The following is a 15,343-nucleotide window of genomic DNA, read 5'->3' as shown; positions in this document are numbered from 1 at the left end:
GGACCACTGTGCAGAGAAGACAGTCCCACCTGCCAAGCTGCCAGCAAGTCTGTGGGCCTTTCCCATGGGCCAGTGTAGCACTCGTCCTGAGTCTTGCCCTTGGACTTGCCAGCTCATTCTAGATGCACCTTGTGTTCTTCATCTCCCCTCTCCCCACAGCCTCCATTCTGGCCATGTATCTTTCTTCCCTGACCTCCACACCAGAGGACTGCATGGTGCAGCCCACCCTGGGCTTCTCCCAGGGCCACATTTGCTCTCTAAAACTTGGGAAGGATTGACTCAGGGAACAAGGTGGTCAGTCCATGATGAGATCTTGGATATTTTTCATCTCTTTAAATGTAGACTGGGCCACCCATGGTGATGAGAAAACAGATATACTCGTATGTCACAACCCAGTTGCCCAACCAGCGGCTGGACACAGCTCGTCCCAAGCTAGTAGGCTGTGCCTGCACTGGCACCTCTGTTCTCAGCAGGAATCTGGTTCATGGATGTTGTCTCCAGTAGGAGCCTCAAAGTGCTGTCAGCCAGACCTGTCAAGAGGAAAAAATGATGCTTCTGTCTGCTGTCTGATGACCAGTTGTGACAGTACTATCAGTGTGGAAGGGATATAGGCTGGAGCTCAACAATCTAGTGACCAACCCTAGACTCTTATCCCCAGCCACTGAGCACAGCCCCTTCCTGTTCCATGTCACCAGTCTGTAGTCAGGTGTGTTGTGACCACAGGGGGGAAGAATCTTCTTAATTACAGAGTATTCAAGACCCAAAGTGTCAGTGAAAAATTTGGCAGCACTTTAAGAACTGTCGCTCACCCCAGCCCCAGTCAGCTGCTTAGAAAGAGGGTGATGAACCCAATTTGGGGAAGAAGGAAATACACATGATTATGTCATTTAAAAACAGCAGGCAGAGATGGGCCCTGGAACTCCAAATGGAAAACAGCCATCAGCTTCCTGGATTATTTTCTTTTCCCCCCTTCTTTCTCTGAAGGGAGAGTTTTCACGATTTGAAGCTTTCCAAATTGGGGAGACCATAGCCGAAGGCCTTGTGCCTTTGACAACACAGGTAACCAAAGAACAAACTTGAGAGAAATAAATACCTTTGTCACTTACCATCATGCTGGTGAAAAATAATCTTTTTGTCAGTCATCTCCAACCTTTATTTTTATCTTGTTTTATTTTTTTCTGAGACAGGGTCTTTTTCTGTCACCCTGGCTAGAGTGCAGTGACATCAGCCTAGCTCACTGCAACCTCAAACTCCTGGGCTCAGCCAATCCTCCTGTCTCAGCCTCCCAAGTAGCTGGGACTACAGGTGTGTGCCATCATGCACTTGTAATGTTTTTATTCTTTGCAGAGATGGGGTCTCGCTCTTGCTCAGGCTGGTCTTGAACTCCTGGCCTCAAGCAATCCTCTCACCTGGGCCTCGCAGAGTGCTAGGATTACAGGTGTGAGCCACCATGCTTGGCCTCCACCCTTTATTTTTAACCTTCATTTTTTTGTTCAACCAGTGTTCCCCGAGCACCATGTATGAACAAATCACTGTGCCAAACAGTAGGGATTCAACGCTGAGTGCAGCAGATGCTGCCCCAGCCTGGGAGGGCTCACATTGTAAGGCGGGAGACAAAGCGAAGCAAAGCAGCCAAACACAGCATTTGGGGTAACTGCTTTGATGAGACCTAACAAACAACTGAGAGTAAATAACATGGGGCAGAGGAAAAGGTGAGGGACTCTCTGAGCAGATGACAGTGACGCTGAGATGAAAGGATGAATGGGACCTCGTCATGTGAAGAGCAGCAGCTGGGTGGCATGGGGGGACCCCACTCCAGGAGGAGGGAGTAGTATACACAAAGACCCTGAGGAAGGGAAGAATTTGGCACTTTTGAAGACATGAGAAAATATAGTATAGAACTTTGCCACTGGAGAGCAGGTGCACTGCAAATGAGAGACACTCAAGCCAGCTATTGTGATCACAGGGCCATGTGGGCGGTGGGGTTTTATTAAGGTTATTAAGTATGAAATGTCCAATTTCCGTAAGTACTAAGTTTGACAGTTGATATCTCTGACATTTCACTTTAACATTTCTTTGTTTGTGAGGGCACATCCTCAGCCTTTCAAACTCATGTTGTGGCTTGTGATTATCTTTCAAATTTTTTTAGAGCAATTTTTGTGAAACCATGGATAAGTCAAAAATTAGTGTTATTTTCAAATATGAGTTCCATTGTGGAACCAGTGCTACGTGGACAGCTCGAAATATCAACGAAGTGTTTGGGAAGGATGTGGCTAATGAATGCGCAATATGTCAATGTTTTGAGAAGTTTTGTTCTGATGATTTTAATCTTGAAAATCAGCCACATAGGTGATCTGACACCAAGGTGGATATTGATGAGCTGAAAGCTGTAGTGGAATCGAATCCATCTCAACCCATGCATGAATTAGCAGCAAGGTCTGACATTACTATTCCAACAATATTGGACCATTTGAAACAAATTAGCAAGGTAAAGAAGCTGGATAGATGGGTTCCCCATGAAATAAACAAGTGTCAGAAGAGAAATTATCTCAAAGCTTGCCTTTCTTTGCTGTCATGACATAAAGTCAAACCATTTCTACACCATATTGTTACATGGAATGAAAAATGGATTCTTCTTGACAATCGCAAACACTTGGCACAATAGTTGGATAAAGATGAAGTGCCAAAACACAGTCCAAAACCAATTATTCATCCAAAAAAGCTAATGGTGTGTGTTTGGTGGTCCAGCACTGGTATTATCCGCTACAGCTTCATGAAACCTGGTCAGTTGATGTCTACTGCAACCAATTGGATGAAATGATGAGGATGCTTGCAATTAAGCAGCTGAGACTGGTCAATAGAGACAGGCCAATCCTCTTGCAAGACAACAGTCGACCACATGTCACACAAACAACGTTGCTCAAACTACAGAGGCTGGACTTGGAAACTCTCTGTCATCCACCGTATTCACCAGACCTTGCACCAACTGACTACCACTTCTTCCAGACTTTGGACCACTTGCAAGGAAAAATATTCACTTCTCAACAAGCTGTGGGAAACGCCTTTCTCGATTTCATCGCGACTCACTCTCCAGGCTTCTTCACTGCTGGCATAAACCAGCTACCGTTAAGATGGCAAAACTGTGTCTATAGTTTAGGTGCATACTTTGATTAATTGTACTGCTTCTTGTTTGAGATATAATAAACTACATTATTGATTTGAAATCGGACATTTCATATTTAATGACCCTAAATATTAATAGTTCTAAGCACAGTAAATAGGTTTAAGATGAGTGTTGTGATTAGGTTTGTATGTCACTGCTGTGTAGAGAATGCTTTGGGGGTGACAAGAATGGAAGCTGGGAAACCATATTGATGGCTGTTGGAGAGGTCCAGGGGAGAGGTTATGGCAGGGAAGGTCAAGGTAAATTTAGAGACAGAACCAATGAACCTGCTGCTATCCCATGTGGGCTGAGCCAGGAGAAGTCAAGGCTCCCAGACTCAGGCTTGGATGATGGGGAGCAGGGTGTCATTTACACAGGTAACAGAAACAGAGCTGCAGATGTAGGTTTGTTTCTAAACAGCCTCTATGTGGGTCATTGATTAGAATTCCATTTTGGACATGTTAAGTTCCAATGGCTGTGAGACACCCTAGTGGAGATGCATTAATACCAGCCCCAGCAGGAGGATGGCTGGATATTGTCCAGAGCTCAAGGGAGCAGGAGGTTGGAGATGCCCGGTTGGGAGTTATTAGCATAAGCTGGTGTTTAAACCCAGTGACAGTGGTTGGAGCACCCACAAGGAGAGGGTGCAGAAATGTGCTCAGGGCAGAGAGCTGCAGGGCAGTGAGAGTCCACATGGAGAAGGAGGGGCCCACAGAGGCAGACCTGGGGGAGGCTGTGGAAGGCAGAGTTGGTGGTGTTGGATGGAGTGTTGGAAGGTTATTTTGCAGTCAGAATGGAGCAGAACTTTAGTTCATCTCACCTTCTGTATCTGGAGGCCTGTTCTCAGAGACCTTTAAAAAAGGATTTGAGCAGAAAAAGCTGCCTTTCACATAGCAGTCCCTAAATAAATAGTTACTGAATGGCTGGCTGGCTGATTTACCAAATGATCGAATGAATGAATACATGAATGAATGAATGAGAGACTATGTTTAAAAACTATAAGTCTCCTTCCAGTCTTTTAGCTAAGCACATATATCGAAGTTTCACATATTCAGTATCATCTGTGTGTAGCTAGTAACATGAGCAATTCTCCATTACCTCTTCTTTCTAAGCATAACTTTTCATGATTATGAAGCACTTCCTCATAAGGGCAACTCAGTGCTTTACTGAATGATCCCTTTATTGTTTCCAGGTCTTCATAATCACAAATAATGCTAAGATAAGCACCTTAAAACTTTTTTCATTATGGAAAATTTCAAACAGAAAAATATAGAGGATAGTAGAATGAACTTATGTACCTAAAACCCAGTAATTATCAACACAGCAAATTGCTTAATCTCATCAAATATCTGATTAGGGTGAAAATTCCCCCAATTGTCTCACATACTTTTATCACTTTGTTTGAATTAGGGTCCAAATCAGTTCCATGACTCACAACTGGTTGATATGTCTCTTCTGCCTTGGTGAATGGCACCCCTGTCCCCATACTGATCTCTGTCCAATCGAGGCAGGTCCCTGAGTTCTCCCACTTTCAAAACATGTGCAGCTTTTTTTTTTTTACCAGGTGTCAACTTGATTATATATAAAATACCTAGCTTACATTTTTCTTTCCTTGAGTATCTTAGCTATGTTACTCTATATCTTCTGTTTTAAATTGATGCTGTTGTTTCCGCCATAAGTGTCTTGGTCTTTTTGTCTGGAGGCCCAAAAGATGTTTTTCTTTTTCTTTAAAATTCAATCATTTGACTAGGATCTGTCTCAGCGCCAGCCTTTCTGGGTCAGTTTCCTTTTCAATAGGAAGTTTCAGCTGCTGCAGTTGTCTGGCCCGTAGGAACCTTCAGAACTTTCCAAGTCGAAGCCCTCACATTGAGGAGACTCTAATGGAAGGAGCATCCAAACTGAGGACAACAAGGAAAATAAGTGCAAATGGAAGAGGCGGCCATTCAGATAAAAGAGCAAGACGCAGAGCTGAGAACGTGTGAGGCCCCGTGTCTGATCACATTGAAAAAACAACAGAAGTGGGAATTTCAGAGTCATGAAATTAGCAAAGCTGTATGGGAAAACTTACTTCACTTGAATATGAGTAATAGAAAAGGACTCTTTCCAGATCCTAGCCAAAATATAAGAAAAAGAGAATAAGTCTGTATAGATGATGAAGAAATGCCCATAGAACAGATGAAAACTGTAAACTAATATTTCCAAACAAGCTGAAAGAAATTTTTAAAAGATAAAAACTATGAAATAACAGTGTAAATAAGAATGAGAAAGACCTCAGAAATGAGGTGATTGGAAAAATGGAAAATTTGAAACAAGATGACAGAACCCAGGAAAGAATCAGAAATAAAAGAAAAAAGTCAGACCATACATGTAAAACACTTAGCTTGGTTTCATGAAAACAGTAAGTGCTCACTAAACAGTAGATTAAAACAGGGTGATCATCCATGGGTTGGCTTGGCAACCCCTCCCGAAGTTTCTGCCATGCACTTAACTAAATGCCACAGCCTGGGACACATGTGAATGTGACAACCACTGTACTTTGATCAGGATGCTCCTGGGGTGCTGGACTGGGCATTGGGCCATGGAATGCCCCTGGCCACATATCAAGGTGAGAAATCAAGAGTGTTTGTGTGGGGCCTGCCTAGAAATGAGCACCCTGGGCAGATGCAGAGGAGGAGACAGTCCACAGTACTGGGGCACCTATGCATGTTTCTGCCGAGTCCAGTTGACACCCCCACCCCTCACCCACACCGTCTGGGGCAGGTGGCTCAGTGCCTTCCTTCTCCTGGAGGGCAGCAGAGGAGAGACGACAGCACTGGTCCCGCTGGGGCCATGCTGAAAGATACTAGTGTTCACATTTTTTGGCTCTTAGTCCACAGCTTCATGACCTAGTGATCTGCCCACTTTCAGACCATGCTGGTGAGCAATGATAGGCCCAGACGATAGGTAGCAATGGAAATACCGAGCTCTGTGGCACTGGTGTACAGTGTCATTTCAGACACATTCCTGGAAACCAGTCATCTGAAAACAGAATGTACGAGGGACAGTGCAACCAGGCTGAGGTTACTGAGAGACCGAAATAGCTCCTCCAGGGACAAGCAGCAGTTAGACAGTCTGGGTCATTTTACAATGAAGAGAAACCACATAATAGTCTACATGACACCCCAATCATGGGGAGACTTCAGGGAAGCCAAAGTCCCTTCCAGTCCACCCCAGACAAGGCTGTTGTTCTCATTAGAAGCAAAGCACCTGTTTCTTCCCCTTAGTAGACACAGCAGGAAGGTGCTCTGATGCCAGCAAGGACGTGTTTTCAATTTTCTTTCCCAAAGCGCTGTAGTCAAGTCAGTAAACTGACAAACCTCCTGTCTCTGTTGGAAATGGCCTGTGTCTCACTAAAACTGGGTTTAGGGAATCCAAAACAAACATGCATGGCCTGAGGGTTTTAAAAAGTCATTTTTTTCTAATTAAAAATTTATAAATGTTTGTTGTGGGAATATGGAAGAATATAAAAAGTATAAATAAGCAAAGAAAAATCACCCATAAGCCTACAACTCAGAGAAAAATCTTTTGAGCTTTTAAAATATGTATCTCTCTCTCCATACACCTCTTCTATAGAACTATTGTGTATATGAGCAAGGAACATTTTCGTTTGCAAACACTAAGGAAACGTAAAAAAAACTACTAACTGGTTGAGGACAGGAAGACTTCTGTGTGGGAATTTGGAAAAGTCATTTTCCCCATCCCTGGACTCAAAGGCAATGTGGGCAGATGCCCAGAGGTGGCCGCCCCTGCCTGGCTACCCCTGTCTACACTGCACCTTTGCAGATTAGAAAATGGTGTCTCTGGGTGGCACCTGGCCGGGTGTTGGCCCAGCTCCTGCATACCAGAGTCCCAGGTGGGCACAGTGCATGCTGAATGCCGCAGGGCTGATCCAGCTCTGCCGGACCCCTTGCAGCTCTTGCTGGTGGAGAGGGTGACAAGGGTGGTGTGGGGGCAGGTAGAAAGCAGGAGTCATCCTACCATGCAAAGAAAGTTAACCCATCATTTTAAATTTGTTTTAAAAGTAGAACTCATACACTCGTATTGGGAAATCATTTATTTTCCTAGATATCAGCGAATGCTCCAGCCAGCCTTGTCAAAATGGTGGAACGTGTGTAGAAGGAGTCAACCAGTACAGATGCGTGTGTCCTCCAGGAAGGACTGGGAGCCGCTGTCAGCACCAGGCCCAGACTGGTATGCAGCTGCTGTGGGGCTGGGTGGGGATGTCCCGCTGCAGGGAGAGGAGGACCCCGGTCATGGGTCACTAGAGGCAGACATGTCGGGAGCTCAGCCCCCCTCGGAGATGTAGGCTTTTCCTCTCTATTTCATATCCCTTCATCCCTCAGACTTCCTAAGATGGTCACTTGGACAGAGCTTAGCTCTTTTGGGCAGCCAGGGCTTTGCTCCTTCTTGTGGAAGGAAACAGGAGTAGAATTGACTCCCAACCTAAATGGCTTGAGACATTTCACTGTGGCCACCTTTGCTCAATCAGCATTTCTCCGGCCTGCAGCGCCGCCTTTCCTTTCAAATGTTCCCATCACATCCTGCAAAATCAGGAGTTACTAATGCAGGCCTCAGTATTCTGAGAGCTGGATAACTAGACATTTGACTGGTGATGAGGTTATTACTCACATCTGAAGTCCCAACGTATCCCCAGCCAGAAGGTCTAAAAAGTCACACAGTGGCTGGTTGCATGTGGCAAGAAAGTCCAATGATAAGGAATCCATGGAGGATAGACAGGGCTTCCCACACTATGCTGCAACCAAGGCTTCATCCGTAAAAAAGTCCAACCTCAAGGATGTCCTATTCCTTTGCCAGAAAAGCCTGGTGTGCTCTGTCTGGTTGTCTTTATCTCTGTGGGGGAGGGGGCATTAGTGGTTAATGCAGTGGGGAATAGGAGCTTTATCAATACTTGAGGTCCTCGTATTGGAACCAGCTTAAGATCAGGGTCAAATAATGCCCTAAGTGATTTGCTGCTTAATGTGCCTTGATTCAGTTCAGCTGAGTCGGCGGCTGGACACTTTCTCAGAATGAGACGCCTTCGGCCTCCCAGCTCCTGTCCCTGGGGCTGCTTTCTGTGGAAACTGAGGCCAGAGGCAGACCTTCTTGGAAGCCCCACTGCCTCTCCCCTTGTTTACAAACCAGAAGGAAACAGAAATGGGCTCCCTCTCACCCCAAATAGGCCAGCCCTGGTCACTTAAATGTTCTAAACTCCACTTGTTAGGTTTCTCCTACAGTAGGACCTTCAGGCAAATGTTGCTCAGGTCCAGGGCACTGTAGGAAGTATCCCCATGATCAGACCCTTCACCAGGAAGGCGAAGGAAGGGGAGTGAGCAGGCACAGCCGAAGCCAGCCCCTGCCCTCGCAGCACCCACGGACAGCCCAGCAGACCCTGGGCTCCTGCTTGCCCAGACCGGCAGCCCGGAGCCTGCCTTCTGTTCACTGGCCTGTGGCCGTCCTGCTCCCTGGCAGCGTGTCCCTCCAATTACTTTTTAAAAAATCCATTCGCTTTATTTTTTACTGTGGTAAAATATACATAACATAAAATTTGGTGAACACTATTAAGTATACAGTTCAGTGGCATTAAGCACATTCACATTCTTGTGCACCCATCACCACCATCCAGCCCCAGAACTCTTTCCATCTTTCAAAACTGAATTCTGTCCCATCACACAATTCCCCACTGCCCAGCCCTGGCAACCACCATCCTACCTTCCTCTGTGAATCTGGTGACTGCAGGTACCTCCTCTAAGTGGAATCGTGCAGTATTTGTCCTCTTGTGCCTCTGACTAGTTTTCCTACTGATTCCCCTTGAATCTCCCCCGACCATATGAGAGCTCTAAATCCTTTGAAAACGTTCAAAAACACTTTTATTTCTGATTAGAAAAGTAATGTGTGTTGTTGATAAAGAACAAAACCAAACAAAACTTAGACACTTTAGAAAAGTACAAAAAATACCCCCCCAAAATAGTGGTCCATAGTTTTAAACTGTTGTGATCACCGCTGGTATCTGGGGGTTGTTTAAAGCTTTTTAAGTGAAAACGTGCATTTACCATAGGAGTCCTTCTTGGTGTGCAGCTTCGTGGCTGGCTTTTTCATGAACATTCTATTCGGGTGCGCTCCGACCTCTGCCCCCTTTGGGTGGCCTTTGACGGGGCTGTTGGGTTTATGGTTAATTACTTGTCTTTGCTTTCCCTACTCCAGAGTAAGCTCTTAGGGAAGGGGCCGCGCCCCTGTCTTGGTTCTCCTCCCGGCCCCTCCCCAGATCTGGGCCCACAGCAGGTGCGCCAGGGCAGGCACTGAGGGTGTCTTCTCCCCGCAGCCGCCCCCGAGGGCAGCGTGGCCGGCGACCCCGCCTTCAGCCGCGCGCCGCGCTGTGCGCAGGTGGAGCGGGCCCAGCACTGCAGCTGCGAGGCCGGCTTCCACCTGAGCGGCGCCGCGGGAGACAGCGTCTGCCAGGGTAGGTGCGGGCTCCGCGGGGGCCCGGGGGACAGCAAGGGACGGCATCGAGGCGGGGGAAGGGCTCCCACTCGCGGTGCTGCCGCCTGCACGGGCGCACCCAGCCCGCGCCCAGGGTACAGGGGCGGGCGGGCGGCTTCCTGGGCGCCATCTCTGACAGCCAGGCCACTTTGCCTTACTTACGGGTAAGTGTTGGCCGGGTAAGTGTTGGCCCGATGGTTGCCAGGATGTAGCTAATGCGCAGACATTGGGGACGGGGACAGGGACGGTCAAAAGAACCCAAGACTGTAGAGAAAGCAGCCAGGGATGCCAGGCTCACTCCCTTGTCAGAACCTCGCCTGTCCCCTGCCCAAGCCACGCACGCTCATCCAGGAGAGCCGTGAGCCCTCTTACCCTCCATCCTGGCGGGAATCACATCTGAGGGTGACAAGGAGGAACCTAAATCACTGCGCTGGCAGCCAGGGCCCCAGCGGTGCAGGGGACGGGGACTTATTCCCTGGTCCCCTAATGGCTTAGCTATACTGACAGGCTCACTTTTGCCCACCTCTCCCGATTACCAAAGTTCTGTCCCAAACCCACTCAAACCAGAAGTTCAAACCTGAGATTTGGGCAGTTGGTGCTAATAGCCTCATTTTACAGCAGCAGAAACCAGACCCTTTTACTCCATTCCCAAAGACAGGGAGAGTTAAGGGGGCTGCCAACCCAGCCCTACACATGGGGCACCTGATCTGCCAGCCTCTGCAGGGCCTCCCTAGATGGCCTTCAGCCTTAGACCGAGGACCCTTCCAGGGTCTGCCACATCAGCTCCCTCTCCTCCTCTCAGCCCTCGGGGCCCCAGGCTCGGGAGAAAGGGGAGCATACCTTCTCCCCTTCTGGGGGCTCTGCACCAGGCCCAGCCACTTAGCTGCAGCTGCCATCGCTTCCAGAAATCGAGGCGCGGCTGTCCTGGGTCACGGCCAGCGACACCCGTCACATGGCTCCTGGAGTCAAAGTGGGCACTTCTGTCACCAGATGTTAACGAGTGTGAGATCTACGGGCAGGAGGGGCGCCCCCGGCTCTGCATGCACGCCTGTGTGAACACCCCAGGCTCCTACCGCTGCACCTGTCCCGGCGGGTACCGGACCCTGGCCGACGGGAAGAGTTGTGAGGGTGAGTAAGACCGCAGCACAGGCAGGTGACCTCGGGGCTGGAGAATGCCTCCTGCACTAGGTCACCTGCTGCTGCTGTGAACCCCCCAGGACCTTACAATCGGGAGTGGGGAGGTTAGGGGAGTCAAAGTTTCAGATACCTTCAATCTTTAAAAAACCACTGACCAAAGTGCCTCTCAAAGATCAGGCTACGTCATCATCTACATAAATAGGAAAATGAATTGCTTAACCACCCTGGCAAATAGTCTCTTCCAGCCTATGCAAGTAACTGTTTTTTCCAAGGTCAAGTCACTTCCGTTCACTCAGCAATGCCTTCAGCTAGTGCTGGACCCAAAGGCAGAATGGCCAGGTGGTCTCCTATGTCATATAATCTGGAAGGGCCCACAAGGCTCCATAAGCCCATGTGTGCACCTGCATGTCCGCTCTGAAAGGGACAGCATCTGACAGGCACTTACATCCCTTAGCGAGGTTGGGCTACACCGCACCAGCCCTGTTTAATGGCTAGCTGAGGACAAGAGAGGTGGAGCCCCCTGGAACTGACTAGACTGAAGTGCCCCTGGGCTTGAGGGGCAAGGGGAGTGACCAGTTATCAGAGCCTGATGACTGTGGCCGTGGAGGACACAGCCAGGCAGGGGTGGTGCAGGGGCATGAACACCCCAGCCCCTCAGGCCTCCCATTTGCCAAACTGGATTGGAAGCCAGGGAGCCTGAGAGCCAGGAGGTAAAATCCAGACCAGTCAGCCTCCCCGGACCAGAGAGTGGATTTTGGGGAAGGGAGCGGTTGGTACAAATGGAAAATAGCTGGCTCAGGTTTCACCCCAGTGCTGAAGCCTGTCCCTCAGGGAAAGAGCGGCTTGCTTAGCAAGGAGTGTCTGCAGTGATGGGGGAGGCAGCCGGGGGCAGGAAGGGATGTGTGTAAAATGGGCTGGCAGAGTGGAGAGGCTGAGGACCTCACAGCAAGGACCATCATCACCACCAGCCACGTCCTGGGACACTGGGGACACCAGCAGGAGGACTCCCATCGCCCCACCTCCTCTTAGGGCAAATACAGATACTAATAGACATAGACACACCAGATCTGCCCATTAGCTCTGAGTCAGAACACATGTCTCAGGCCTGAAGGCCAAGTGGAGTCTCCTATTGTTCATCCTGATTCTAGGCCCTGGAACCCCGGTGCTGCGGTGGGCCTTTGGGGGAACTGGATCTGTAATGTAGGCCTGGCTCCTACTAGGAGGATGGGCAGGCCCACCTCCCCTGGCTGGACATCCCCCATGGACACAGGACACAGAGAGGAGCCCCACTGGCCCCAGATGATGGCTGTGAACCACTGAGGGGAAGGGGGAGGTGGGAGGGCAGAGGGCTTCTCCGCAGGCTGCCGTGGGGCTATGTGAGGAGGGCTGGCTCCCAGCGACCTCCTCTTGGGGCTCCACTGCAGGGCTCAGAGGAGCGGGCAGCATGGACAGGAGTAGGGGAGGCATCCAGACAGCCACCCACCCACCTCCCCCCATCCCTCCGCCCACAGTATTCATGGAGGCCCACATAGGATTGCTGGGGCTGGGAAGAGGCAGCCTCCAGCTGCAGAGGCGCATTGGATGCCTGGAAAGGGAGTCGAGAACTTGCACAAATGTCAGAGAAGAGACATCTGCATTTGGCATGGGGCGAGGCTGAGAGAAAGGCTTTCCAGAAGATTTGAGTCTTTTTAAAAAAAATTGATGACAAGGAACAACCATGGAGGGGAGACTCCAGGGCACTTGGGCTGAGAAGAAGGCAAGTTTGAGGGAAGTGTTGTGACTGGTAACACTCACGCTCTCCGGCACCCCGCCACCTGCTGTGCCCAGGGAGGAGGATGAGATAGCAGGGAGGGTGCTCCCTAGCACTTCCGTTCTGCTGTACTTCCGCTGGACCCTGATCCCAAACCGTTAAGGAAGACAGGCTTCCTGCTTTAAGAATACGCCTTGGGTATCTGGAAAGTTCCCCATGCGTGGAGCACCAAGTTCCAGTGCTTATGAGGTCCCCTCCCGGGTTCTGTCTGTGACGGAGGGACAGTTGAGGAGATTCTCACCTCGTCGTATGTCCTGTATTTCAGATGTCGATGAGTGTATGGGCCCACAGCACATGTGTCCCCAGGGGACCACGTGCATCAACACTGGTGGAGGCTTCCAGTGCGTCAGCCCCGAGTGCCCCGAGGGCAGCGGCAATGTGAGCTATGTGAAGACATCTCCATTGTGAGTACAGCCGGGGCTGCCCGTGCCTGGGCACAGACATCCCTCACCCAGGTCTCCAAGTGAGGCAGGGCTGGATTCTTCCTAGAAGCTCTAGAGAGAAGGTCAATATGTCATAGGAAAGAGAAGAGGCAAGGGACTGGGAGTCTGGCTTCTCTGAGCTTCCATTTTCGTTTAGTGGTTGCATTTAATGCATTGCTGCTCTAATGCAGTAAGAACCCAGTTAGTTCTGAGGGGAGTAATGTACCAAGTGCTCCCCTGCTGCGTAGAGGATGATGGGGTTGCAGCCATTAGATGAACAGCTAGATGTGATATTTGACCTGCATAATCATGAGGTACAGAATCACCAAATACGCAACATTGTATTTGTCTTTGACATTTGATAAGATAGAGAACTAGCAAAAGCATTTCCATAAGAGCCTGATTCTAAACGGTTAAGGAAGACAGGGTTTCCTGCGTTAAGAATCAGTGTCGCATTTGGAAAGTTCACCACCTGTGCAACACCACGTTGCAGGAGGCTGCCAGCTGCCTGCTGGGGTTTCACCTCAGCACATGTAGCACGTGTAGAAAGGGCACCTGGTTTGAATACCAGCATATAACTGCCATTGCTATTTAATATTTAATATTCCCAGGCTTTATTTTTCTGTGAAAACTATAGTGATAGCGTATATACATACACACACTACATACAGAGGGGGTCGGGCCACACCCCTTCCCTGGCCTGACTCCAGCCACATTCATTTGCCTGCAGCTCCGTAGCTCCTGGGGGAGGGACCTGTGGCTGGGAAAGGTCACCTAGGTGGCCTCTGAGAGCAGGCAGGTGGGGCAATCAGGTCAGAGCAGCCCCTCGAGTCTCCCCAAGGCTGACTGCCTCTGTGTCTCCTCTCTGCTCCAGCCAGTGCGAGCGAAACCCCTGCCCCATGGACAGCAGACCCTGCCGCCACCTGCCCAAGACTATCTCCTTCCATTACCTGTCTCTGCCCTCCAACCTGAAGCCACCCATCACACTCTTCCGCATGGCCACGGCCTCAGCTCCTGGCCGACCCGGGCCCAACAGTCTGCGGTTTGGGATCGTGGGCGGGAACAGCCGCGGCCACTTTGTGATGCAGCGCTCAGACAGGCAGACGGGGGAGCTGATCCTCGTCCAGACCCTGGCGGGGCCTCAGACGCTGGAGGTGGACGTTGACATGTCAGAATACCTGGACCGCTCCTTCCAGGCTAACCATGTGTCCAAGGTCACCATCTTCGTGTCCCCCTATGACTTCTAAGAGTGCCATGGGGGTACGGAGATCTGGCTCATTTCTCTTCCTGGAAGACTCCACTTTGGGCACTGCCTGTGACAGACATCTCTCCCCTCCTGCCTTGTCCCTGCCCACATGCCTGTTCACCCAGGCTTCTAGGGCAGTGCTGCACACTGTCCCATGGCGGGGCACAGAAGGGCAGCCACAAAACCCAAACTGCTGCCATCACATTCTTTTCTGCTTTGAGCCCCTTCCCTTAGATGATGCACTAACTTTCTCAAACCTTTTTTGGGGGATGGGCAGCTTTTCAAAATGCTGTGCAAATGGTGTGAGTTTCAACTAGCTGGGAAGGGAAAAGCTCGCGGTGTGTGTCAGGTGATTTTTGGCCTTTCTGCACTGTTACAGCCAAGCTTGCTCTGAATGAGGTGGTTCTGGTTATGCTGAGAGTCCAGCCACGCCTCTGCTCATGTGGCATAGGGGGTGACGTCTCCTCCCACGACCCCACCCAATATGTTGTCTGCCTTCCCCCTGACACGCCTGCTGGCCTTCTCATCAGAGAGTCACGGGAGGGCCTGTAAACTCCATGCAATCCTTCTAGACCAAGGAACCATCATTAAAGCATGGATTCTGCCTGGGTTACCTCCCTTTTGAGAAATCCTATCTCAACTACATATCTGATATTATAACTGAAGAAATAAAGTCTGTTGCTCCTCCCTGCCCACCTGACTTCTCCCTGAGCATGAGATAGCCCAGTTCCTTCCAGGAGGGGAGAGCTGGCTGTCTTCCTGCCTGGGTTGGATACACTGGAATAAATGAATAAGACACAGGACACAAGTGACGTTTGGGATTGTTCCGCCAATATAAATTTGTTTTGGCCACCTGGGAGATTGGTAAGGACAACATCTGGCCATGGAGAGTTTAGGAAAGTGCTCAAGTTGTCGTCACTGATTCCAGGGCCACCTACTTCTAATGGAAGAACCACAGGTAATGCCCTCCAGGTGACCGAAGAAAGAAAAGACTGGCCAGGGCTGAGCATGGGGTGGGGTGGGGCAGCCCGGTAAAGTTAAAATTTAAG

General features: G+C 49.8%; 1 protein-coding gene across 1 annotated transcript in view; it reads left to right on the top strand.

The window, feature by feature from the left end:
- The window catches only part of FBLN7 (fibulin 7), a 38,182-nt gene extending 23,202 nt beyond the window's left edge, over window positions 1–14,980 (top strand). The window contains exons 4-8 of the mRNA XM_045548899.1: window positions 7,268–7,393; window positions 9,522–9,659; window positions 10,670–10,807; window positions 12,892–13,030; window positions 13,923–14,980. Coding sequence (XP_045404855.1) covers window positions 7,268–7,393; window positions 9,522–9,659; window positions 10,670–10,807; window positions 12,892–13,030; window positions 13,923–14,295 — 914 coding nt within the window. The 3' untranslated portion in view covers window positions 14,296–14,980. The remainder of the gene's footprint in view (window positions 1–7,267; window positions 7,394–9,521; window positions 9,660–10,669; window positions 10,808–12,891; window positions 13,031–13,922) is intronic.
- The last annotated feature ends 363 nt before the right edge of the window (window positions 14,981–15,343 follow it).

This window comes from Lemur catta, chromosome 4 (genome assembly GCF_020740605.2).
Source record: "Lemur catta isolate mLemCat1 chromosome 4, mLemCat1.pri, whole genome shotgun sequence".
NCBI lineage: Eukaryota > Metazoa > Chordata > Mammalia > Primates > Lemuridae > Lemur > Lemur catta.
This window is presented reverse-complemented; position numbering and strand designations above follow the sequence as displayed.